The 27010-nt window shown below is 42.2% G+C and overlaps 1 protein-coding gene across 2 annotated transcripts; it reads left to right on the top strand.

The window, feature by feature from the left end:
• Positions 1-1137: 1137 nt before the first annotated feature.
• LOC112076313 (forkhead box protein K2) lies at positions 1138-27010 on the top strand. Of its 2 annotated transcripts, none has more exons than XM_070441260.1 (9): positions 1138-1520; positions 8803-8991; positions 14799-14949; positions 21813-21959; positions 23331-23524; positions 24709-24905; positions 25021-25302; positions 25594-25749; positions 26284-27010. In XM_070441260.1, the coding sequence occupies exons 1-9, from the start codon at positions 1228-1230 to the stop codon at positions 26499-26501; spliced, it is 1827 nt and encodes a 608-aa protein (XP_070297361.1). In that variant the 5' UTR covers positions 1138-1227; the 3' UTR covers positions 26502-27010. The 2 variants fall into 2 exon arrangements, with proteins under 2 accessions (XP_070297361.1, XP_023998914.1); XM_024143146.2 differs by having other exon boundaries at positions 25552-25749.

The following is a 27010-nucleotide window of genomic DNA, read 5'->3' as shown; positions in this document are numbered from 1 at the left end:
CATTGATTCCAATTTGTGACGTCATCGTGAAACGCACATGTTTCCATGCTGCAAGGCCACAGCGRGTCCCAAAAGACGTTGGTTATTGCAGTTAAATAAACGAGCATTCGGTCCAGTCTCCGTACCTGGTGGTTGGGTCGAAATGATATATTGTATTTTCGTAATGAATGATTCTAAAATGATGTTAAAGCTCTGACTACTATGACCTCTATAATTTACGAGAGGGGTCTCAGGGCATTCTGGGTACCATAACACAAACCGGCAAGCTGCTGCAAACGGTGCCCTATCCAATACCAGGCATGGAGTCCGTAGTAGTCCTGGTGATGGATTATAATGTATAGGCGTTGGATGGTGACCATTGTGGAAATTGTCTCAGTCTTTATTCTCGGCCTATACCAGCCATTCTTCCGATTGGCAATTTGTTAATCCAAAATGTCAAGCTTGTTCATAATTTCGGTTATATGGGACATGTTGCTTTGAATATGTAAACATGCAGTGGAAAATCACAACGTCATCATCAACATAAATGTTTTACGAATAATCCAATTCTATGTTAACAAAAAGAACACTCATACAGCATGAAATCGTTGTCATCTTGGCAATGGCATCGCTAGATTTTTTTTTTTAAACGATGGTGCCGGGACTTACATCTCGCCACGCATAATACATACCACAGCCACAAAGTCATAAGCCCCGCCTATTTCTGCAATGATCTTTTTAAAATGTGATTTWAAACCTAACCACACTGTTAACTGTATGCCTAACCGTAACCTTAAATTAAGACCAAAAATCACATTTTTAAGATATAGCCAATTTTGACTTTCTGTATGTGGTAATTATTGACAACACAATGCGCGTACGCTACAGTTCAACCAACCTTGAGTCAATGATCAGCTGTTTCTTGTGTCTGATTGGTCTTCTCTTTGTAGCGTCAAGTGCCTGTTCAATTTTTATTGGGTTATTGGATTGTCAATCGTGGTATATCCACATGTTGTGTTGTTTGGTTGGAGCCTTCTCCTACCCTTTCTCTCTGTGTCGCGGCGCTGGGTTGGAGCCGCTGTCCCTGGTCTGGCACGTTCCCTCACATTTTTGTGTTAAATTTGATGCCCCCCCTTTTTTTTTGATTCGACAATTTGCGACGGCATTTAAAATACCTACACGGGCATCTCCATACCGGTGTTTTTTTTTTAAATAAGTATTTGTCAAATATACCCTTTATCCTGTAAAATGGCGGTGTTAAGCGGGTCGCTAGGGCCGGTTGCCCGGCTTGAGGGCCGTGAATTCGAATACCTGATGAAAAAGCGCTCGGTGACTATCGGGAGGAACTCGTCTCAGGGCTCCGTGGATGTGAGCATGGGTCATTCCAGTTTTATTTCTCGAAGACATCTCGAAATATTCACAGTTAGTGACGATAGCACTGGTGGTGGAGACTTCTACTTGCGATGCCTCGGCAAAAATGGGGTGTTCGTGGATGGAGTGTTCCTCAGACGGGGTGCCCCTCCTCTACAACTACCACGAATGTAAGTTCAACATGTATCTGTGTTTATAATAACTAGCTAGTTATCTTATCTTTGTTTTCAATTACCACAAAGCACGTGCTGTTGCAGCAAGACTACGGGGTGGTGTTTGCCATGTAGGTTCATCTTTGCTAGCTAATTAACGTCAACTAGACAGTGTTTGTCAGATACTAGTAGCTACATGTTATGAACTGCCCTCCCATTGTTATAAAATATCTTCTGAATTAAGACAGCCAAATGTAGTTAGCGATATTCGAACTTGATTCTACAGCACACTGTCTGTCGGCCAGCTTTCAGTTGATTTGCTATCACATAGTGGATTATTATTGTAACTAGTTAGCTGTGTAAGTTACTTGGTCATACATGTAAACAATGTCATATAGTTCTGTGCAAGTGTTTTGTTAGTCAGGTGGGTATGATCGATGTTTTGTTTATATTTAAGTTTGTGGATGGCTACGTTGCTTGTAGGCCTGTATCTTTATAACATGTGTGATGTGCATCATTAGGCCATCACTCAATTGAACATTTCTGATACGGGTCATTACGGGTCAGCTTTGCACAACTCGGAAGATAGATGTTTTGCTTCAGTTTGCTCCATTCACAAAATTATAATGGCAGGTCACAAAGGCCCATGCTAACGTTACAATACATAGGAAATAGTTTTCTCAAAATATTCACTGACCATTATTTTCCTCTTGCCATCACGGTAACATTACTCTGTTCTCTTAGACCGATTTGAATTCCATAATACTAAAATGAGATTCTATTTCTATGCCAAATTCCCGGAATGCATAGTTTGTTTTGTCAGATTTGCCTAATTTTATTCTAAAGAAACTTGCAACATACACTCCAACTCAACCATTACATCCGAAGACAACCCTGTATTTAATTAGGAACTTTTGAATGTTGATATTTGATGCATAATTCACAACAAAATGTAGTGGGCTGCTGGGGCTCATTCATTGGTCAGTTGCCTCAGTGACATACAAACACAAAGCTGCATTCTWAAAGCAGCAGTCAGCAGTAGAAACAATAACAAAGTGGCCTCCCCAACCCTGTTTCGGTAAAAAGCTAAGGGATGGGGCTGGAGAAATGTAACCACTCAACTTCATATATAGAGGTATGGATGCAAGGACTGACCATCCAAAATGATAGTTTTAAACATGTTTTGAGGCTATGGGTGTGTTCGTATATATTCACTCTGGAGTGCCAGAGTGCGCACACATTCAGAGCGTTGTCAGCGCACACTGGACGCTCTGCCCGAGGAGTAGGGTTGATCCAAGCATTCGGAACTCACATCAGTCAATCACCCAAGCTAACTGGCTAAAGTTGGCTAACTTGCTAGCTACTTCCAGACACAAATGAGAGAACACATCACTCTGASCATTTCTATCTCCCTAGCAGAGCTGGTTAGGCTGTTTATGTTACCTAGAGCGTTGGTGACTTTAACTGTGCTGCTGGCAACAATTTAAAAAAACTTTTTGCCATTGTTTACTGACAGGTCATATTCAACTGGTGTTGCACTGTTTTTAAATTCATCAGTTATTCTGCACTCTGGTACTCAGATGAGCGTGCTCTGAAATCGGCGTAGAAAGCCAGAGTGAATTTACGAATGCACCCTATAATAGTGTTTGTTTGCATTTACTTTGACAAACATTGGAGTAAAACATGTTTATATTTTGGGTTGTGATGGGGTATGACATGAGACAAGTTATATTTTTCAAGAATCAGTGGGGTACATATAATTAATTTATACGTCCAAAAATTGATGTAGCAACTGCTCATTGCCCCTTTAACTGACCACCCAGTCTTCTTACCCATTCATACACTGTATCACAGCACTTTAGACTGAAGAGATGTTGATTCCTAACAAAGAAGCACAGTGGGCTCAAATTCCCTTATCGATCAGGTTGACGTGACTAAAGAGCTTTAAATCAGGGGTGTGTTTTTATACGTTCACATCTACAGCTTCATGAAAACCTTGTGATATCCTTATTTTGGAATTGGGCTTTATGGGTATAATGACTATAGTAGCCCACCCTACCTAAGGCAAAGAATGGTCAGGGAAGTGGACAGACAGTCTTGGCTTGGAGAGCTCTGGACTGGGGTTCTTTATGTCCCCTGGATTCTAACAGAATGACAAGTTGCCAGAATGAAGCAGTCACTGCTGCCCTGCCCTCCATGTTGTTGCTCTCCCACGCCTACATAATTACTCCATGGCATAGTCTTGCCATTACTGTTTACATCCTAACTGAATCTGTGTAAAGCAGTTATATTAGTTTGATGCTCATTGTTTTGTCTCATTGGAATGTTATGTGTTTTTAGGATAATCTTTAGGGATGATGATTATCTTGGGCAAAAAAAGTGAAAGAAATAGAGAAGACTTCTTGTCTCTGCTGCCCTGAGCTTGGATACTTTTTGATCTTTTGAGGGTCCGTTGTGTTCTACATCCTAGCATAACATAGCAACTGTGCATTTGTTTTTACAAAATGTTTGGTCTCATTGAGCAAGGATGGAAATTGGCAAAGGAGCCTCAATGTAAAAATGCATTGAGGCTGTGGGAAAACTCAGCTCTTTGCAAAATGACTTGGGATTTCCATACAAGCTTATCCTCTTAACCAAGCTTCTTTTATTGTTGAAAACAATAAGTATGAATTGATTGAAGCAGATAGTAGACTATATAATAACATTCATTGTCTGGTAGGGGGTGGGTTTTGTGGTCTAGTGGAATTCTTTACCTCATGTAGTAGAGATTGGGGGTCTGGTGGCAAAATGAATTCTGTTTGTTGTTTGTATGCCTCTGTGCCTGACTGACAGAGGATCAGTGAGCCCCCAACACACACACAAACCCAACGTTGTAAAAGCAATGTGTGTTGCCTTTGGTCACACACAGCACTCTGCGAGGAATGTGATGTCTCAGAGCTCAGCATTCCTGTATCAAAGACACCCTGATGGTTGCCATGTGAGTGTGCTGCTGAGCACAATGTTGATGGTGCTGTTCTTGCTATTAGGTGATTTCCCCCCCCCCCCTCAATAGCAGGAACAACACCATCAGTGGTCAGAACCAAGTAATATCAGGATGTAAGATGGCACATAAACCCAACAACTTCAATKACTAATTTCTCTGAACTAGAGGTCCGTATTTTATTGAACGGGTGGCAACCCTAAGTCTAAATATTACTGTTACATTGCACAACCTTCAATGTTATGTCATAATTATGTACAATTCTGGCAAAGTAATTACTGTCTTTGTTAGGAATAAATGGACTTTCAACAGTTCGCAAAGAGCCACCTGGCCCAAACTGCTGCATATAGCCTGACTCGCTTGCACTGAACGCAAGAGAAGTGACACAATTTCCCTAGTTAATATTGCCTGCTAAACATGAATTTATTTTAACTATATATGCAGGTTTAAAAAAAATATACTTGTGTATTGAATTTAAGAAAGGCATTGATGGTTAGATATGTTATTGCAACGATTGTGCTTTTTTCCGCGAATGCACTTTTGTTAAATCATCACTTGTTTGGCGAAGTTGAAGTAGGCTGTGATTCGATGATAAATTAACAGGCACCACATTGATTATATGCAACGCAGAGCAAGCTAGTTAACTACACATGGTTGATGATATTACTAGGTTAACTAGTGATTATATGAAGATTCATTGTTTTTTTTCTAAGATAAGTTTAATGCTAGCTAGCAACTTACCTTGGATCCTTGCAGCCACAAGGTCCATTTGATGCTGCACTCGCGTAACAGGTGGTTAGCCTGCCACGCAGCCTCCTTGTGGATTGCAATGTAATCGGCATCCAAAAAGGCCAATTACCGATTGTTATGAACACTTGAAATTGGCCCTAATTAATCGGCCATGCCTCTACTCTGAACATCACCAAATTCACTGAGGATACATTACATAGGATGAAGAAACAATATGCCGATCCTCAGCCCCTTACTACATGGAGAACGAATACTGTATACTCGTTGTTGAGTGGGATCTGCATGGGGTGTGTATGGGGGGGGGGGGGTCCTTGGTGGCTTTACACCATTTCTTTGGATTCCTCATGTCTAACTCATTGTTAGAAAAAACGTTTGCTCCAACTCATATCTTAGGTGCTATATTTATTGAATATTATATGAATCCTATAAATTAAAATGGCCAGTTGGGTTCAATGGATTAGCTCAATGTTGCAGGAATGCTAATCTTATCTGTTTCTAACAGAAATGATTTCAGAACAATCTGAGATGGTGGGTGTCAATCCTCTTTCTTGTGCTTTTTAAGTTTGAGCGATCCAAAGGCATCATTAGGCCTATTGAATATTGCTACCTGCCTCTACCATCAGGGATGCAAACTAGTCACCTTTTGGTGAAATTTGCCGTTTTGAATCCAAATTAGGTGACCTACRTGATTCGTATAGATCCAATGATAAAAGTTTGTGGGGAGGGGGGGTTGGATCACTACTGGCTGTAAGGGAACGAGTGATGCAAGTTTGGAGCAATACTGGCTGTATCCAAGCCTCAGCCAATCGTTTACATAACAACAGAATGCAGCGCAGCACGCGACTGAAGAAAGRGAGAACCAACTTACTAGTTACAGCATCAGCGAGCGCTCTGGAAATGCAGCTTGCCAGTTACAGCAGCGCATCCCCTGAACGATAACGAAGAGGTAACGTTAGATGAGAAGCCTGACCATGGAGACGGGGGTGAGAAGGTGATGAAGCGTACTTCATGAGCTGTAACCGAAAAACKAATGGCATTTAGAAAGTTTGTGGTGAGGGAGAAAGTGTGGAACTGGTATTAGCATTGTTAAGTATCTTGCTAGCTGGATCTAATWCTCAGTTAGCTAGACAGAGAAATATTAGCAAACTTATCTGATCAAATAATTGAGTTTATGGTGTGAAAATTAGCTTGCTAATAAAGTAGACAGCTAACATTACAATATCAAATGAGCTAACGTTAGTAACCTAACCAATTCTCTATAGTATTAACTGGTGTAGACTCCTTGCCGTTCCTCAAGTTATAACGCGTTAGTTGCTTACTGGATCCTGGCAATCTGTGTGAAATGTTAACTAGCTAAAGAACTAACCACTATCTGTTAACTAATGTTTTCCCTCTACAGTATGTGGTTAATTTTCAGAATGAGAGAATTAGGTGAGTTAAACAAGTACATTCAGGGTGTGGAGCTGGGCCTGGCTTAAGCTGGATGCCACGATAGAGGTGAAAGGAACACCACACACGTTCCCTCTTTCTCACTTTTGCTGGCACATTGTAGAACAGATGTCCACAGGCAGAAAGTGTAYAATGTAATAATGTGCAGTGCAGCCCAAATATATTGTTTTTGTTGTGTTGAACTTGACAGTAACACGTGTGAGKGGGATTATAATTTAACTCAGTGAATGTTATTTTTGATCAATGTCTATAGTGACCACTATAATAGAGCAAAAATAGAATGCCTCTTTTGTTTCATTCTATTTCTACTTTAAAATGTATTTTTCCCATGTGCAATGTGTGTGTGTGTGTGTGGTCACAAGCGTTCTATTATAAAGGCTGTCATGGCTAACTCCAACTTGTAAGTCGCTCTGGATAAGAGCGTCTGCTAAATGACTTAAATGTAAATGTAGTGTATTGTTTTTTCTCAACTTGAGTGTCATTTTCAGTAAAGTCTAGGCAACAAATAACATTGGATTGCTTTCTTTACATTTTTTAGCTGTGAGTTAGGTTCACATTAACCACTTTTTATTTTACACACAGAGACTGATCATGTAGATCATATTATTTGTTTAATTAGTTAACCTGCATTTCCCCCTAACAGGCATGTTTTGCATGTTTCAGTGCAAAACAAAAGTGTCACCTTTTTGGGCCCTCACCAGTTTGCATCCCTGTACCATGCTGGTAACTAGTTTTGAAAAAACATGTTTTCCCACTAGACACTAGCTACGTGTGGTCTGCATAATGAGGTCATCAACATCCCCCTATTTCATCAAATCATTTAGTTTCCCATGCTCTTTGTTGACAGGGGTATTACATTGGTCCTGAAAGGGTGTTGGAGTGCATATGCATAATTGAAGTGTCTGGCTTCACCCGGCTGGCTCCCAGCAGTTTCTTTCCCCTACCTGAGTAGCAATGCTAATTTGAGACTTGGGTGTCAGGGACATGTTCTCTCTGAATGTGCTCTATGCCAGCTCTGTTGGGGCTTGGCAACAAGTGCTGCAGCACCTGGCATCCGGACCAAAAGGAAGCAGGAATGGCATAACAATCTGGGCCTCCATCTCTTTAGGGTGTGGGGTGATGGAGCCTTATCCTGTACTGATTGAACTTGGTGTATATGGACATTCTCCATTCTAGGCATTCACACTGCTTGTTGTTTACCCCACAATGAGAATGTGTGTTTGATTAGGCTACCACAGCCTATATTTAGCCTGAGCCTCTAGAAGCAACGTCAGCACAAGAACCGTTTGTCAGGAGCTTCATAAAATGTGTGAAGCTTGCCGCCATTGTACTCAGGAGCAGTGAAAGCTCGTTCTCTGGCGTGATGAATCACACTTTACCATCTGGCAGTGGGACGGACAAATCTGGGTTTGGTTGATGCCAGGAGAACACTACCTGCACCAATGCATAGTGCTTAACTTATGGTGGAGGAATAATGGTCTGGGGCTTGTTTTTCAAGGTTCGGGCCCCTTAGTTCCAGTGAAGGGAGATCTTAACGCTACAGCATACAATGACATTCTAGACTTCTGTGCTTCATCTTGGTGGCAACAGTTTGAGGAAGGCCCTTTCCTGTTTCAGCATGACAATGCGAGGTCCATATAGAAATGATTTGTCGATCGATGTGGAAGAACTTGACTGGCCTTTACAGAACCCTGACCTCAACCCATCGACACACCTTTGGGATGAATTGGAACGCCGACTGCGAGCAAGGTTAATCGGCCCACCATCAGTGCCCGACCTCAGTAATGCTTTTGTGGCTCAATAGAAGCAAGTCCCCGCAGCAATGTTCAACATCTATGGGAAGTCTTTCCACGAAGAGTGGAGGCTTGTTATAGCAGCAAAAGGGGAACCAACTCCATATTAATGTCCATGATTTTGGAATAAGATGTTCGATGAGCAGGTGTCCATATAAGTAGTGTATAACGAAAAGCATTACATACAAAATACTTTTTACAGTTTACATACATTTAAAAACATTAACATGTAGTGTGTGGATGCTCAGAGGCCACATAGACTGGAAGGTTGCATTACATTGTGTGGTAGGTGAATTTGAACCTTTTGTCTCGTTTTCTTTCTCTGCAGGTGCACTTTCAGGTTTCCCAGCACAAACATCAAGATCACATTCACAGCCCTGTCCAGTGGGAAGAGGGAGAAGCGTGAGGCGCCTGAGTCTCCAGTAAAACCAGTCCACATCTCTCCACTCACCATAAACATTCCAGACAACATCGCACACCTCATGAGCCCCCTGCCCTCGCCCACCGGCACCATCAGGTACAGTAACAGTAGGCCTGGGCCTCAGTTAACCCTGAGATAACTTATACTGGCCTGGCGGCTAATGCTTAGTTTATTGAACTCTAGAGGAAGCTGTGAACCAGGCTCAGCTTGCAGGTTAGGTCACCCCCTAACCTACACAATCTGTCCAACACAGCTTTATTTTGTGTATACTTGTTAAGCCTAGTCTGTGTGTAGCCATTGGCMGTCTTTACTTAGCTGCTGTGTGTGTGTTGACTGAAAATACATGGCTTCTAGCAATGTTAATTTTGACAGCTGTTTTAATACCTTTTATTCTCAGTCACATTTTAGTCATTTCATCCTTTGTTAGTTATTATTAGTCGACCACAACTCTGGGCAGTTTGTCTAGTTTAAGTCACAGCCATTTAGGTCACATATTAAGTGCATTTTTCCCGATTTAAATTATGAATATTTAGGCTACCTCTAACTTCCATCATGTGCACATTCCTTGAAAAGGGGGGAAATTGAGCTTTACAAAAATGCCAGGAGTATTACTGTACTACTAATATTCAACAAATAGCATTTGTTTTTTCCATAGGAAAGGTTAGTTACAAGTCAAGTATCCTGTAGGCTTGGGTGGTATACTGTATAACGGGGTATTTGGAAGAAGCCACAGGAGGATYTTTCAAAATCGTCAACTATTTCTTTGAAGTTATAGTAAATTTGAATATTTGTAGCAACTTTTTATGTTAATATCTGCAGTCAACTTGTGCAATACATCACGAGATAAAGCATATTGCATTCTTCATTTCACCTGTCACATTATTTTACGTGATGAAGCTTACCGTAGTTCCCCAGAACAGTTGAGCCAGTCACGTTTGTTTGTAAGTAGCACAATTGGAGAAAGCCAYGTGGTGAGTCCACAGCATTCTATATCGWTCGGCGAGTCTCTGTTGTGCGGCGCACGTGAGGTGATGAAGCCATCAGATATCTTATAATGGCTTTCTGCCTGAAGTCAGAGCGCTAGATGAGTTCTGTACAGCTGCCATTTCCCCCCTGTGCTTTCTACTAGTGTTTTTTTCCCTTCTCCCATCTGGCCCATGTACACATGCATGCTTTTCCGAAGGAAGAGAAGCATCACAACTTTGTTCATTTGCACAATTTCTCTCGTTCGCTTTCACTTGTAAATGTCCATACAGATCAAAAATTACATTCGGTAGCTACTTTTGTTTAACTTTATGAGCTGTATTTGCTGGTCTTTGTWATTAGTTGGTTTTGCTCGTTGGCATTTCGCAATTAGTTTGCTAATTTTTGTTTGCATTCTGGTAAGAAGCCCGGTTGACTTTTMTTGTTTGTAGCGCCCTCTTGTGTGCTATGCTGGTAATACCGTAAATCCTGGAACGAGAGAAGGGACTGTATGACGACATGAAAATCTGTATACCGCACAAGCCTACTGTCCTGGCTTTGCATCAGTTTAAAAGATTGAACGAGTGTCTGAAGTGACCACCTGGGAACTGTGTGGGAGACCCTGGCAGATCAACTCAATCAGACCGTGCAGCTCAAATATGTAATGAGAGGATTGAATTAAATATTCTACACGCATGCATGCTTAGGATTGGACAAAACAGTTGAAAAGGAGCTTCATGTCAAATGAAATGTGASACTAATGGACGTGGGATTCTCCTTTCACATTTTCGTAGACTAAAATGAAAATGAATTTGTAATAGTTCGTTTTTTCCAGTGCATTTCATTATCGTAGTAGTTTTAGACAGGAAAAATTGGTTGTTGATTAGTTATTGTTGACTAAATTAACACTGGCTCCTAGGGGTGTGAACGTTTAAATGTAATTGGGATCCTTAACTTTAGGAAACATTTTTAAATTCACATTGCAGTTATCACACATCATATTTTGTGTTATTGCCAAACTAGACAATAGGCCTGGGGAAAGTTGTGTAAAGGTTGACTCAGCGATATGACTTAGCTGCAGAAAGTAAACTGCATAGTGGGTAAATATCCGCAMCATCTAAGAGTGTTGAAGTGCTAGGCTCAACTTCTCAGCTGTTTTTTTCCCCTTCTGCCTGGTGGCCGACCTGCCTATACTGTGCCCCTCCCCTCTCTCTCCGTCCCTCGATAGCTCGCTATGAAAGATGCAAGTGTTTGTGTTCCCTAAAGTATGGTAACTAATCCAGGGCTCTACAGTGTGACCATTTTACTCGCATATGCGCCTAAATATTTTTCTGTGCGACCTAGACATTTTGTTTAGGAGCGCCTGGAACATTTGAAGGATTCTATCTTTAATATCTCAAATATTGTTAATTGTGCTCAGTTGTAATCAGGCTCCTCCATTCCAAAATTCCTAGCGGAATTGAATCTTAACTCTCCAGAAATGGGGTGTTGACGTGCAAGTCTGAGTGAGTTATTTTGGCGTCAACTGTCCACCACTACGTCATCATCATTAACACTTGGATAAATGGCAGAGAAAGGCAAGCGACAGCACTGAAGCCCTGTATGGCAATACTTTGAGAAGTTAATGAGAAGGAAATGCACATTTTGCGMGSTGGAATTGAAGTACAGTAATGGTAGTACAGKTGCAATRCTTAACCATCTGAAAGAGGCACACCGTGAGACCCAAACCGTTGTGGGCAGCAGCGCAGCTGAATTGTGAATTCACGTGGAATGTTTTTTTCCCTATCGTTTTAAAGGAAAACATATGATAAAATTGCTGTTTAAACATTAAGAACTTTTCCCCCCATTTGTCACATCCTTAATAGCTTCTGCTGTGTTCAAATGTAAACTACCCCTATATAGTATGTGAAAGGAAAGTTGTAGCAGTGCTAATTAGAGGTCGACCAATTATGATTTTAACGCAGATACCGATTTTATATGTATGTGTATATATATATTCACACGTGTGTGTGTAATAATGACAATTACAACAATACTTAATGAACACTTTATTTTATTTTTCAATTTAAAGTTTTATTTTATTGTTTTTCAATCAACCAACAAAACACATTCCACATTCACAGATGTGACAGACTTAAATAAAATAAAAATATAATAATAAAAAGTAATAAATATATATATATATATATATATAAGCTGGGGCCAAAAAGCTTTGTAGAACTCTCTGGGGAATCCATCTGGGCCTGGGGACTTGTTAGGTGGCATGGAGGTGATTGCCTCCTGGACCTCCTCAGGAGTGAAGGGGGAGTTGAGATCTTCTTGGTCGGTCTCTGATRGTTTAGGTAGCGAGATTCCCTCTAGGAAGGAGTGGAGTTCTGCCTCCGTGTGTTTTCTCTCAGAGGTATTTAGTTTGCAGTAAAAATCATGAACAGTTAGATTGATCTTTTTTGGGTCATATGTGACCTCGTCCTCTGCTGTTCGGATAGCCATAATTGTACGCTCTGACTGCTCTTTTTTTAATTGATAAGCAAGCAATCTACTAGGCCTATTGCTATACTCATGGTATTTCTGTTTAGTAAAGAAAACTTTTTTATCTCCCGAGTATAGTCCAAATTCAGTTTGGCTTTGGCTGCTTAAAGTTGACTCCAGGAGGTGCTGTCTGGGGATTGTTTATGTACTTTTTCACAGAATTCCAGCTCCCTCTCAAGATCTAGCCTGTGTGCTTCCATTGCTTTTTTCTTAGAGGAAGCATATGCAATTAGATGACCTCTTAGTGTGGCTTTAGCAGCGTCCCACATTGTGGCCGGAGAAACAGGAGAATCTTTGTTGTCTTGTGTGTAGTTGTCTATCCATGTAGTTACCAATGTATGAAATGCTTCGTTTGATAGCATGGAGGTGTTGAATTTCCAGCTCTTTGACCTCGGGATGTTTTTGCGGAGGTGGACAAAGGCATGATCTGAAAGTGCTATGGGTCCGATTCTACACGTGGCTGAATTTATGAAACTCTTTGGGATAAAAATGTAATCTATACGGGAGTAGGTATGTATAGACGGTAGCGTAGTATGTATAGTCCATAGATGAGCTATTAGTCTCTCTCCAGATATCTACCAGTCCCATCTCTTTAGTAAGAGACTTCAACATCTTTGCAGATCTAGGATTTGTGGTGGGGACTTGAGATGATTTGTCTAGGGTTGGGTTAAGGGTACAATTGAAATTTCCAGCCAGAACTCCAAAGGAAACACAATGCTCATTGAACACGGTTATCATTTTCGACATGAAAGCAGGAGTATCTGTGTTAGGGGCGCATATGTTTAAGATAGTAATTGGTTGCCCATACAGTGACCCAGTTATCAAAATAAATCTCCCCTCCGGATCAGATATGTTTTTGTCAATTATGAATGGAACATTCTTATGGATAAGTATGGCTGTACCTCTACTGTTGTATTTGAAAGATGAGAAATACACCTGTCCCACCCAAGCTCTGCGGAGTTTGGCATGTTCAGCATCACAGAGGTGTGTCTCTTGTAATAGCGCGATGTCTGCTTTTTCCTTTTTTAGAGCACATAGTATCTTTTTCTGTTTTATTGCATGACCTAGACCATGGCAGTTCCATGTCAATAGATTTAAGGTACTAGTCATCGTCATCGAACTTTAGTACAAGTCATCTCTGGGTAAAGGTGGATAGTAGTTACAGCTGCGTTCACATAAAAGGAAAATAAATGGTTTACATAAAATACCAATCTCTGAACACCCCAGCCGAGTTCCCAAACAACTCGACATATCCCGTTGGATCTATTACCCCCCCCCCCCCCCCCSCYCAGTCACAATTATGYSTYCMAAAAAAAAAAACGGGAACAGTTAGCACAACGTCTCCCCCTCTCCACCAAAGAAATGCCTCATCCTCTCCGTCCCGCATTGAGTAAATGGCAACGTAGCCCCCGTCCAGACCACATTAAAAGAGGGAGAAAATAAAATGTCATAATTATGTACAATTCTGGCAAATTTAATTACGGTCTTTGTTAGGAAGAAATGGTCTTCACACAGTTCGCAACGAGCCAGGCAGCCCAAACTGCTGCATATACCCTGACTCTGCTTACACTGAACGCAAGAGAAGTGACACAATTTCAGGCACCGCATTGATTATATGCAACGCGGGACAAGCTAGATAAACTAGTAAATCATCAACCGTGTGTAGTTAACTAGTGATTATGTTAAGATWGTTTTTTTTATAAGATAAGTTTAATGCTAGCTAGCAACTTACCATGGCTCCTTGCTGCCTGCACTCGCGTAACAGGTGGTCAGCCTGCCATGCAGTCTCCTCGTGGATTGCAATATAATCGGCGTCCAAAAATGCCGATTTACTGATTGCTATGAATACTTGAAATCGGCCCTGATTAATTTGCCATTACGATTAATCGGTCGACCTCTAGTGCTAATCCACCCATGAATTCCTACTAGCACATCTGCCAATCAGCTACGGCACATTGCACCGATGATGGAACTGCTCCAATATTGATGTTTTCATTTAATTTTAGCCAATCATCAGTGTTTATCTCCAGATTATTCATGCTTGCTTCAACTAATGACAAATCCTTAAGCTTTTTCTGCTGTTTTAACTCTCAACTTAATGCCGCATGAAACAGTTTTGCTCTCCTTTCAATATGGGTTAGATAATGACTGCAGGAAAGGGTACAGATAAGCTGAGCCAAGATATTTATTTTACTGGGGCCCCCTATTCCTCAGAATAGCTTGGCTAATTGTAAACCATTGCTTGATTTCTAAAAAAGGAACTGAGGTCATCAGTGGATCAATTAGGCAGTTTTGTTTGTAGCATAAAAGTATTGCATTATTCTTAGTCAAATAATTTGATATGTACTGTGTTTGTCATCATGCTGACAGAGACTTGGTGACTAACAGTCTGGTTCTCTTCTTCCCTACAGTGCTGCCAACTCGTGCCCCTCCAGTCCCAGGGGAGCGGGCTTGTCCGGCTACAGGATGGGTCGCATCGTCAGCTCTGCAGAGCTACAGCTCATAAACGACAACTCCCAGTCAGAGAACGACAAGGAGGCCTCAGGAGGGGACAGCCCCAAGGTGAGCACCACATACAGAGAATTTCCATTGAACATCCTTTTAGTCTAAGGCTAGGCTTACATTCATCTGTGTCTGTGAAACTGGCATTTTTAATTTAGTGGCAATCAGCAGTTGAAACCATAAAATGTTATCCCCGCCACTGTTTTGGTAAAAAGCTGAGGGATGGGGCTGGAGAAATGTAACCACTCTCAAATTCATAGACGGAGCTATGGATGCAAGAATTTACCAACCATGATATCAATATAGTTTTAATGTTATGAGGATGTACAATGTTTGTTTACATTTACTTTGTTTTAGTGCTGAGTAGGGTTGCACATTTTGGGGAATATTCAGAGGTGGAAACTTTCTGTGGGAATTAACGGGAATATATGGTAATTAACGGATATCTATGCAGATTAATATTAATACCATTTAAATGTTGTTTTTTTGCTTTGGATATATTTGCCATATCATATGGAGACAGAAACATAAACCTTTTACCTTATCATAAGTAGACATAATTGCAAATGTTTAAGTCCTTCCAATAGAGAGAAAAAATTACGAATTGAACTTTAATTGAGTTGGCTCTTCACATGGGATGATTTCACTGAACAACAAAAGAAAGGGAATATTGAATGATCTCCAATGATCCATCCCATCTCCCCCCCAAAAAATTCAACATACATCTGTAAAATTATAGTCTAGAAACTAAAGCTTTGGTTGTCTTCCTCTCAGGCTTCTCTGTCTTCTCCCTGGACCTCCTCAATGTCCACCTCTTGAACATCAGAATCTGAGGCCTCATCTTCACTGTCACTTTCCAACCTTGTTGAGGATGACTTGTCAGGCTCAAAAAGCCTCAAATTTGCCCGAATGGTCACCAATTTTTTCAACCCTTGTATTGGTCAGCCTGTTGCGTGCTTTGGTGTGTGTGTGTGTGTGTTCCCAAACAAGGACCAGTTGCGATCTGAGATGGCTGATGTTGGTGGGATTTGAAGGATGATGGAGGCAACAGGGAAAAGAGCCTCATATCCACAAAGTCCCTTCCACCAGGTGGCTGATGAGATATGTTGGCATGACTGCCATATTGCATCTCCATCCCAAAGCCCTTGCTTGGAAGTTTACTTTGCCAGACTGCAAATAACCTTGCCCTCATCAAGGCCATGGTGGCGAGACACGGTAGTGATGACACCATAGGCCTTGTTGATCTCTGCACCCGACAGGATGCTTTTGCCAGCATACTTTGAGTCCAACGTATGCTGTGGTGTGTATGGGCTTCAGGCAGAAGTCTTCACGCTTTCTGATGTATTTCAGAACTGCAGTTTCCCCTGCTTGGAGCAACAGTGAAGTGGGCAGGGCAGTACGGATTTCTTCCCTTACATCTGCAAGCAGAGTCTGAACATCAGACAGGATGGCATTGTCTCCCTCAATCTGTGCAATGGCTACTGTTTTAGGTTTCAGGCTGCTTACCACTCTCTCCCAAAATACATTACCCAGGAGGATCCTCTTGATGTGGTTGTCCATGTCGGCAGACTGTGATATATTCTTGGAGAGACTCCTTCCCCTCCAGGAGACTGTCAAACATGATGACAACACCACCCCAACGGGTGTTGCTGGGAAGCTTCAATGTGGTGCTCTTATTCTTCTCACTTTGCTTGGTGAGGTAGATTGCTGCTATAACTTGATGACCCTTCACATACCTAACCATTTCCTTGGCTCTCTTGTAATGTGTATCCATTGTTTTCAGTGCTATGATGTCCTTGAGGAGCAGATTCAATGCATGAGCAGCACAGCCAATGGGTGTCACGTGAGGGTAGGACTCCACTTTAGACCAAGCAGCCTTCATGTTCGCAGCATTGTCTGTCACCAGTGCAAATACCTTCTGTGGTCCAAGGTCATTGATGACTGCCTCATCTGCAATGTAGAGACCGGTGTGTCTGTCGTCCCTTGTGTCTGTGCTCTTGTAGAATACTGGTTGAGGGGTGGAGATGTAGTTAATTATTCCTTGCCCACGAACATTCGACCACCCATCAGAGATGATTGCGATAGTCTGCGTTCTCTGATTTGCTTGACCTTCACTTGAACTCTGATCTCTGCATCCAGCAAATTAGTAGATAAAGCATGTCTGGTTGGAGGGGTGTATGCTGGGCAAAAAACATTCAGAAATCTCTTCCAATACACATTGCCCGTGAGCACAAGTTGCATACACAGCTCGAGCAAGACATTAATCAGCATTTCTCTGACTACGTTCCTCAATTGAGTAAAAAAAAACTTCTGACTCCAGGAGGAATTGTGTTAAGGTGTCTGATTCATCATTTTCACCTCGAATAGAAGTAGAGGGACTTTTGTCAGAGGTTGCTTGTGAGCGCTGAGGAAATTGTATGCACTTGGCCAGATCATTCTGCTTCTTTGGTACATTCTTCACATACGATTTGGCACAGTATTTGCAAATGTACACAGTTTTTCCTTCTACATTAGCTGCAGTGAAATGTCTCCATACATCAGATAGTGCCCGTGACATTTTCCTGTAAAGATGAGGAAAAAATTAGTGAAAAACCCCCATGTACAGATAAATAGTTAAGCAGTTAGATTAAACAACTCCTTTGTAAGATTAATATTTTTTGATGAAACGTACATGGAAACAGGTGAATTAACACTCAGTTAGCAGGCTCAAGCAAGCTAAAACCCACATGGTAGCAAAAAATAACTAGCAGAAACTGTTAGAAATTAGTTAAACACTTTGCTGTAGGCTACCATTTACTAGTTAACAAAAAATCATGTCATATACAATATATTCACYCCACCCAGTATTATAATCAAAACTTACCAGAAAGAATGTAGTCCTTGGCTCAGACAGTGTAGTAGTGTGGGCTCTATAGCATCTCATTAGTGTGCAAGATCTTGAGAATCAGCTGTACATGTGATGGAAGAATGCACTGTGCATGCAGAGGGTTGCAACTCCATTGAATTGGGGATAGTTTAACCAAAATATGCCACAAGACCTAGAATTGCCTTATGTGTATCCCACAAAAAAGGTTCACTGTTTAAGCTAACTTAAAAAAAAAAAAAATGTTTATATAAAGTAAAATTCCTGGGCATAACTACCAATGGAAAATGTATGGAAAGTTTCCACCGCTTTGCAACTCTAGTGCTGAGTGATTAGTGCTTTTTGTTTTGGTTCTATTATTTAAAAAATTATCACGGTTTTGATAATGCATAGTGCATTTAATGACAATTGTTATATGTGGATTGAATGATGTAACACAGAATAAAACATTTAACAAAAGTCCCATGATGGTAGTGACTGCCCATTACTGCACTTATTAACCGTAATTTATTTACATCATTACTATTTACTTTCTAAATATAAAAAATATTTCAGTTGTTGGGTATATTACATTTAGTTTTATTTGATGACTTTTTATTATTTAATTCCAAGTCATCGTCTCCTCTCTATAGAGCTGCTGTCTGACAAAATCAGTATTTTAATAGTTCTTGAGTAAATAATGCATACTTTTACAACTGCTGAATATCAACTATCAATCACTTAGGTCATGTATTTTCAGGTAGAGATACCTCTCAAAGCAACTGCTCCCTATGCCTCTCGCTCCCGTGTCTTCTGTCTCTTCTCTCCCTCTGTGTGCCCCCACACAGACTGGACAAGTAGGCGTGACATTATTTATGGTCATGTTGGTTAATTACTKCGCTAATCTATGTAGAATATTGGCCTGTTGGAAACTACAACTCTACTATATCACACAGTTTGGACTTGATCTGATTTATCTCTATTGGTAAAAAAACAAAACATATCTGATGTTTTGGTTAATTGCTCAACACTACTTTGTTTACAAAGATTGGAGTAAAACAAGTTTGTTTGGATGGGGTATGACAGTTGAACTAAGCTCAGGGCATTTCTAAGTTATATTCTTCAAGAATCAATGGGTACTGCAACTGCAGATTGCCCTTTTTAAATAAGTGCACACTTTAATTAATTGGAGAGGAAAGGTAGTCATGTGTCTGCCTGTTTTGGCATTTTAACGGATGCATGTGACAAAACAAACCCATGATTTGTTGTCATCAAATTTTATTTGTCACATGCTTCGTAGACTAACAGTGAAATGCTTACTTATGGATTATTTTCCAACAATGCGGAGTTATAGATGAGATGAAAAATAATATACAAAATTGAGAGAGTGACACGAAGAATAAAAACACAGTGTATAACAAATAGAAATAGCATGGCTATACATATAGGGAGTACCCGTACCGAGTCGATGTGCAAGGGTACGAGGTAATTGAGGTAGCTATGTAATGTACATACAGGTAGGGGTAAAGTGACTAGGCAACAGGATAGATAATGGGCAGCAGCAGATGTGCAAAAAAAAGTTAGTGACTAAGTTCAAAAAAGGGTAAATGCAGCTAGTCCTGGTAGCCATTTGATTAGCTATTTAGCAGTCTTGTTTAGATGTCTTGGGGATAGAAGCTGTTCAGGGTCCTGTTGATTTCAAACTTGGTGCATTGGTACTGCTTGCCGTGCAGTAGCAGAGCGAACAAGTCTGGCTTGGGTGAGTGGCTGTCTGAGAATGTTTTGGGCCTTCCTCTGACACCGCCTGGTATAGAGGCCACAAGTGAGTCAAGATGCTGTCAATGGTGCAGCTGTAGAACTTTTAGAGGATCTGAGGGCCCATGCCAAATCTTTTCAGCCTCCTGAGGGGGAGGAGGCGTTGTCGTGCCCTCTTTACAGCTGTTGGTGTGTTTGGACCATGATAGATCCTTCATGATGTGGACACCGAGGAACTTGAACCTCTCGATCCACTACAGCCCTGTCGATGTGAATGGGGGTGTGCTCACCCCTACCTTTCCTCTAGTCCACGATCAACTCACTTGTCTTAGACGTTGAGGGAAAGGTTGTTGTCCTGTGAATTGGAGTGGGTCCAGGGTTTCTGAGATGATGGTGTTGATGTGAGTCATGACCAGCCTTTCAAAGCATTTGATGGCTACAGATGTGAGTGCTACGGGGCGATCGTCATTTAGACATGTTACCTTGGTGTTCTTGGGCACAGGGACTATGCGGCCCTACCAAGCAAAAAGGCAGTAACTGCTCATAGCGTGGAACTGAGAAATATGGCTTTTATTTACGTTGGTTCACAGTAACTTTATGCAGTTACTGCTAACATGACCCCCATTTTCTCCAAAACGCAATACAATAGAGGCAGGATACTTGTCCACATGATTAAGCATGTATTTAATGTAGCAAAAAATGACGTACTCATTTTTGACCAAATGAGCAGTTACTGCCTTTCTGATTGGTAGGGCAGAATTGTGGTCTGCTTGAAACATGTATGTATTACAGGGAGAGGTTGAAAATATCAGTGAAGACCCTTTCCTGCTTGGCAGCTCATGCTCTGAGGACATGTCCTGGTAATATGTCTGGCCTTGTGAATGTTTACCTGTTTAAAGGTCTTACTCACATTGGCTATGGAGAGCGTGATCACACAGTCATTTGGAACAGCTGGAGCTCTCACGCATGGTTCCGTGTATCTTGCCTCAGTGATCATAGAAGGCATTTAGCTCGTCTGGTAGGCTCATATCACTGGGCAGCTCATGGCTGGGTTTCCCTTCGTAACCTGTGAAAGTTTGTAAGCCCTGCCACATCCGATGTGTGTTAGAGCTGGTCTAGTACGATTTGATCTTAGTTCTGTATTGACGCTTTGCTTGTTTGATGGTTCGTCGGAGGGTGTAGTGAAATTTCTTACAAGCATTTGGGTGCCGGTTTTAGCCAGCCGGCTAATTTTCAACCGCAGTCCCTGGGCAGGTTGTCAATGCACTTATTAATGAAGCCAGTGACTGACGCCATCGGATGAATCCCTCTACATATTCCAGTCTGTGCCTTCAAAACAGTCCTGTAGCTTAGCATCCGCTTCACCGGACCACTTCCGGTCACTTGAGTGAGTCACTGGTACTTCCTGTTTTGAGTTTTTGCTTGTAAGCAGGAATCAAGAGGATAGAGTTATGGTCAGATTTGCTAAATGGAGAGAGAGATGTGTATGCATTTCTGTGTGTGGAGTAAAGGTGATCTCGAGTTTTTTTCACCTCTAGTTGTACAGGTGACATGCTGGTAGAAATGAGGTAAAACGTATTTCAGTTTCCTGCATTAAAATCACGGCCACTAGGAATGCCACCTCTGGGTGAGCATTTTATTGTTTGCTTAGGGTCTTATACAGCTCATTGAGTCCAGTCTTATTGCCAGCATCGGTTTATGGTGATAGAAAAATACAATGATAACTCTCTTGGTAAATAGTATGGTCTACAGCTTATCATAAGGTATTCTAACGTGAGCAGAACCTCGACGAGACGCACACCCCCTCCCCTGAGCTTTCCCGAGATGCTGCCGTTCTGTCAGGCCGATGTATAGAAAAACCAGCTAGATTAATATTTTCCTTGTTCCACCACGACTCAGAGAAACATAGGATATTACAGTTCTTCAGATCACGTTGATGGGATAGTCTCAAACCGAGCTCGTCCAGTGATTGCACGTTAGCCATTAGCGCCGCCTACTTCTCAGTGTCAGGGATTTGGGCCTGGTCTGGGATAATCAATATGTCCTTTGACTCATTGCAGTGAAAGTCCTCATTCAAATCGAGGTTGGCGATGGCTTTTCTGGTTTCCAGAAGCTCTTTTCGGTCATAGGAAAAGATGGTGTAAACATTGATGTAAACATTATGTACAAAAAAAGTTAAGATCAACGCCCAAAAACACACAATAGTTCAATTGGCCAGGAGCCCGTGAAACGGCTGCTATTACCTCCAGTGCCATTGCTCACAATATGTAATTTTGCTACCTAGTAAATGACACCCTTTCTTCCTTCCTCTTCTTCTTCCCTTTAGGATGATTCCAAACCGCCATACTCATATGCACAACTGATAGTCCAAGCCATTACAATGGCACAGGACAAGCAGCTCACACTAAACGGAATATACACTCACATCACCAAAAACTACCCCTACTACAGGACTGCAGACAAAGGCTGGCAGGTGAGAAATGGYGTCTTTCAATACAAATAATTTCAGTGAAAATGGTGCATGTGAGGGAAAAGATCTGAACCTGTTTTGAATAGCATTAGGATACCACCACATGGTTATATTTGAAATATCTCAAAAACCAGAGCATAGMCCCTTGATTTTTTCCCACATTTTCTTGTTTCAACATGGATCAACATTGTAGTTACTCCACAATACTAACTTRATTKACAGAGGGAAARGAAGTCTGTACASAATAMAAATATACCAAAACATGCATCCTGTTTGCAACTAGGCACTAAAGTAATACTTGGCAAAGCAATTCACTTTTTGTCCTGAATACAAAGTGTTTGGGGCAAATCCAATACAACATATTACTGAGTACCACACTCCATATTTTCAAGCATAGTGGTGGCTGCATCATGTTATGGATATGCTTGTAATTGTTAAGAACTGGGGAATAAATGGAATGGAGCTAAACACAGGCGTAATCCTAGAGCAGGGGTACTCTACTCTTACCGTATGAGGTCCAGAGCCTGCTGGTTTACAGTTCTACCTGATAATTAATTGCACACACCTGGTGTCCCAGGTCTAAATCAGTCCCTGATTTAGAGGGGAACAATGGGGGGAAAAATGCAGTGGGACTGGTTTTGAGGTCGAGGGTCCTAGAGGAAATCCTGTTTCTCTCTGACGCTGGGAGATTAATTAACCTTTCAGCAGGATAGTATCTAAAACACAAGGCCAAATCTTCACTGGAGTTGCTTACCAAGTAGTCCGTGAATGTGGCGGAGTTACAGTTTTGACTTAAATCTGCTTGAAAATCTATGGCAAGACCTGAAAAATGGTTGTCTAGCAATGATCAACAACCAATTTTGACAGAGCTTGAAGAATTTTGAAAATAATAATGGGCAAGTGTTGCACAATCCAGGTGTGGAAAGCTCTTAGATACGTACCCAGAAAGACTCACAGCCCTAATTGCTGCCAAAGGTGTTTCTACAAAGTATTGACTCGCTTCTGAATAATTATGTAAATTAGATTACTATTTAATTTTCAATCGGTTAGCAAAGATTTCTAAAAACAGGTTTATTGTGTAGATGAGTGAGACTTTTTAAATACATTTTGAATTCAGGCTGTAACACAACAATGTGGAATAAGTCAAGGGGTATGAATACTTTCTGAAGGCACTGTATATTAAGATGTGCTTTGACTAATATACAACCTTGTAAAAGTACACATTCACTTTGGCTTCAAACTGAAGGGCGGTACATGGCTTATCCCATCTGTTTCCATGTTGTTTTTGAGCATGTGCCATTGATGAACTGTGACGTGAATAACAGCCTTGGCTGCAGTGTGTTCGTACTAACACGACGGCGTATTCTGTTGTAGAACTCGATCCGTCACAATCTGTCACTGAACCGCTACTTTATTAAAGTAGCCAGATCGCAGGAGGAACCGGGTAAGGGCTCGTTCTGGAGGATAGACCCGTCCTCAGAGGGCAAGCTCACGGAGCAGGCTTTCAGGAAACGAAGGCCGCGAGGTGTGCCCTGCTTCAGGACACCCCTCGGACCCCTCTCCTCCAGGTATGGACCTACTCACTCTCTCAGGTTTCAGTCACACGATGAGCTTGCTGTATGCTTTACTGCAGGGGTCTCCATCCGGTCGCTCGCAGCCCATCTATCCACAAATCCACAGTGACATTATCCCATCCCTAGTTAGCTCCAGTTGGCCCAAAAAATGTCAAATGTAACACAATATCTGCCAATTAATTTCCAGCAATAGTTCCCCTGTATGTCTGTGTAGTGCACACATTTCTCTTCCATTCACTTTGTGTAGCCAGTAAGACAGAATGATAATTGTCTTCTGGGTAGACAGTAGCCTTGTGCGGCATACCGTATACCGGAGTATTTTGAAACAGCCAAGGCATGGTTTTTCAATAACGTCAATACCATTGAAACTATTTTAAGTTTTTCAATATTTGTTAAAATATTTTGTTACTTTTGAAGTAAATACCTGCAGTCAGCTTGTGTAATTTGTTAGGAGATGAAGCATATCGCGTTCTTCATTTCACCTGTCACATTATGAAGCATAGTTCCCAGAACAGTTGAGCCAGTCATGTGGGGCGGCAGGTAGGTGGTTAGATTTGGGCCAGTAACCGAAAGGTTGCTAGATCGAATCCCTGAGCTGCCAAAGTAAAAATCTGTCGTTCAGAATTCTATCATGGTTATTTGATCAATCGGGTGGGCTTTGTTTAGCAAACTCTGTCATGACATGCAGCAGCAAAAACATTGCTAGACCAGCACAGTCCTCTCTCGCAAAATTCTAAATTAACGTGGTATTGCATGCAAATCGAAATGTATTTTTTTCCAGCCCCCAAAAAATGGTCTTCAAATGTGATTTTAAGCATTGGCGTGGACACAGAACATCATATTTCATTGTTTCTCTAAGAATAATTGTAATTTTGAGTGAAAAACAGAACTGAATTTGGGAAAATGCTGTGTATTTGAAGCTAGGAAAATTTGTAGTATTTTGCAATATGTTTCATAATTTTAAAGTAGCTCTCATGCTAGAAAAAGTTGGACACCTGCTTTACTGTTAGATTGATATGTTTGTGCCATCGCCTTGTGGCCATGTGTGGTCACTACAATATATTCCCATTGGAAGTGTGACCTATGGTGGAGTGTGACCTATCGTGGTAAATTTCAATGCATATGTAAATCTAGGCTTTAAAAATGCTCAGAGCCCTATCTGCTTTTCCCTTTCACAGGAGTGCCCCAGTCTCCCCTAATCACTCTGGGGTGCTCTCGGCCCACTCGAGTGGGGTGCAGACCCCTGACAGCCTATCCCGAGAGGGTTCCCCTGTCCCCATGGAACCAGAGCCCGCTCCGGCCCCGCCCCCTGCCACAGCAGTCCAGCCCAAACTAGCTGTCGTCCAGGAGGCCCGCTTTGCACAGAGTACACCAGGTGAGAGACGCCCATTTTTGTCCAATCACATTGTTGGAGTCTTCTCCAATCCTATGTACAAATGTGCAGTCGTCACATGTGGATCCTCCGTTAACGAAAGCTATTGTTTGTCCAGGCTCCCCTCTCAACAGCCAGCCAGTGCTCATCACGGTTCAGCGGCAGTTGCCTCAGACCATAAAGCCGGTGACCTATGCCGTGGCCACGCCTGTGACTACCAGCACCAACCAGAACCAGCAGCCCGTCATGCAGACGGTGCACGTCGTCCACCAGATCCCTGCCATGTCTGTCACCAGCGTGGCCGGGTTCAGCACCGCCAACACCTACACAGTGGCCACCCCCGCCATGGTCACCCTCCAGACTGAGCCCCAGGAGAACGGAGACTATTCAGAGGCCAAAGGTGAGGGCAGGGAAGGAGGATGGTGTAGTGTGTGTAGATGGACAGATTGTGTTGACTCAAGGTAATAGTGGTTTCAGCCAGGTTTACATAGGTCTGTTTTACCCTTGACCAAGGCACCTGTGTCTGTGTATATATGCGTTGTTAGTAAATGTGAAATGTATCATGTTGATCAGTTATTGTAGTGCTTGTTTGGTGTTATGTAATTTGAGGTCATTGACATCTCTTCTTTTTTTTCCTTTGTGTCTCTAGTAAAAGTAGAATCTGTTCCAACCATCTCCCACGCCTCTATAGGCGGTGGCAGTCGCATCATCCAGACAACCCAGTCGACCACGCCCTTACAGACGCTGACCTTAGTGCAGCAGCAGCCGCCCCTGGGCCAGCACCAGCTCCCCATAAAGACCATCACACAGAACGGCACCCACCTGATGCCAATGCAGGCCGCTGCAGGTGAGACACTGACTTAGAATGGATCCTGTCAAAGCGCTTATCCGCCTTAGTCTACCACTGCTCTGACCCCATCTGTAGTCTACCACTGCTCTGACCCATCTGTAGTCTACCACTGCTCTGACCCCATCTGTAGTCTACCACTCTCTGACCCCATCTTAGTCTACCACTGCTCTGACCCCATCTGTAGTCTACCACTGCTCTGACCCCATCTGTAGTCTACCACTGCTCTGACCCATCTGTAGTCTACCACTGCTCTGACCCCATCTGTAGTCTACCACTGTTGTGAGTAGTCCCTAGTAGTTTGTTTAATTAACTAGAATTCATACAGCATACTTGTCAGTGCTGCTCGCAGTGTGTTTGTATCTCGAAGGGCCATATGAATCCCTGTCTGGCTGGAGTTTCCTACACTGTTTGGAAAAGTACACTTTTTATTGGCATATGTTCTAAGACGTTAGATTACTTAGCAGAGTATTCCATCAATTCCGCCTCTGAAATATTTCTATTTTTTCCGCTCATCTTCCTCCCTATGTTCAGCCACAGCTGTTGCGAGTCCTCTCCACTTGCTGGCCACTCACGCCTCCGCTTCAGCCTCCCTCCCGACCAAACGACAGAACGGAGCCCAGGCGGCCAGCGATCAGYCCGGCGCTAAGCGCATCAAAACAGAGGAAGGGGACAGCGCCACCCCCACMGCAWCACGCGCAGCAGACACGGACTCGKCGGCAGCCAATGACCAAGCCAGCCACCACAACTAGTCTTCTGCAACWACACCACCRTCTTGRKTTTTTTTCTCCTTTCCTACCATTTATTTCCCCCTTCTTCCATTGACTCCCAAGGTGCCAAAAGGAGAAGATTTTCAGTTGGGTTTAACCATTGTAGAGGATTGGAAAATATGACCACCCCTTTAAAAAAAAAAAAAAGACTGAAGAGAACATTTAGTTGAGATTTGAAAAAWGGACAACTAGGACAAAGAAGAACTCTAATTTGAAGGTACCCCTGTGAGACATCGCCGAGGAGGAGGATGACGACTACTCCAAGACCACAGGAAGCCTTAACAAMAATTAACCTTTAACATGATGAGCTGAACTTTGACCACCTGCAGCGAGCAGTTTGACTGAGGCCCATGTTAGCCCGGCGGTCGCGCGGCACCTCTGTCTCAACTACCTCAGTGCAGATTGGGGCCACGGCCAAGGGCACCACTCAACGGACCCATGGGATGACTGGATGAAGTGACCAACTAGCAGCATGACAAGCATTTGACGCA

This window comes from Salvelinus sp. IW2-2015, unplaced genomic scaffold, assembly GCF_002910315.2.
Source record: "Salvelinus sp. IW2-2015 unplaced genomic scaffold, ASM291031v2 Un_scaffold3686, whole genome shotgun sequence".
In the NCBI taxonomy this organism is placed as follows: Eukaryota; Metazoa; Chordata; class Actinopteri; order Salmoniformes; family Salmonidae; genus Salvelinus; species Salvelinus sp. IW2-2015.
The sequence above is the reverse complement of the archived record's forward strand: the minus strand, read 5'-3'. Positions and strand labels throughout refer to the sequence as shown.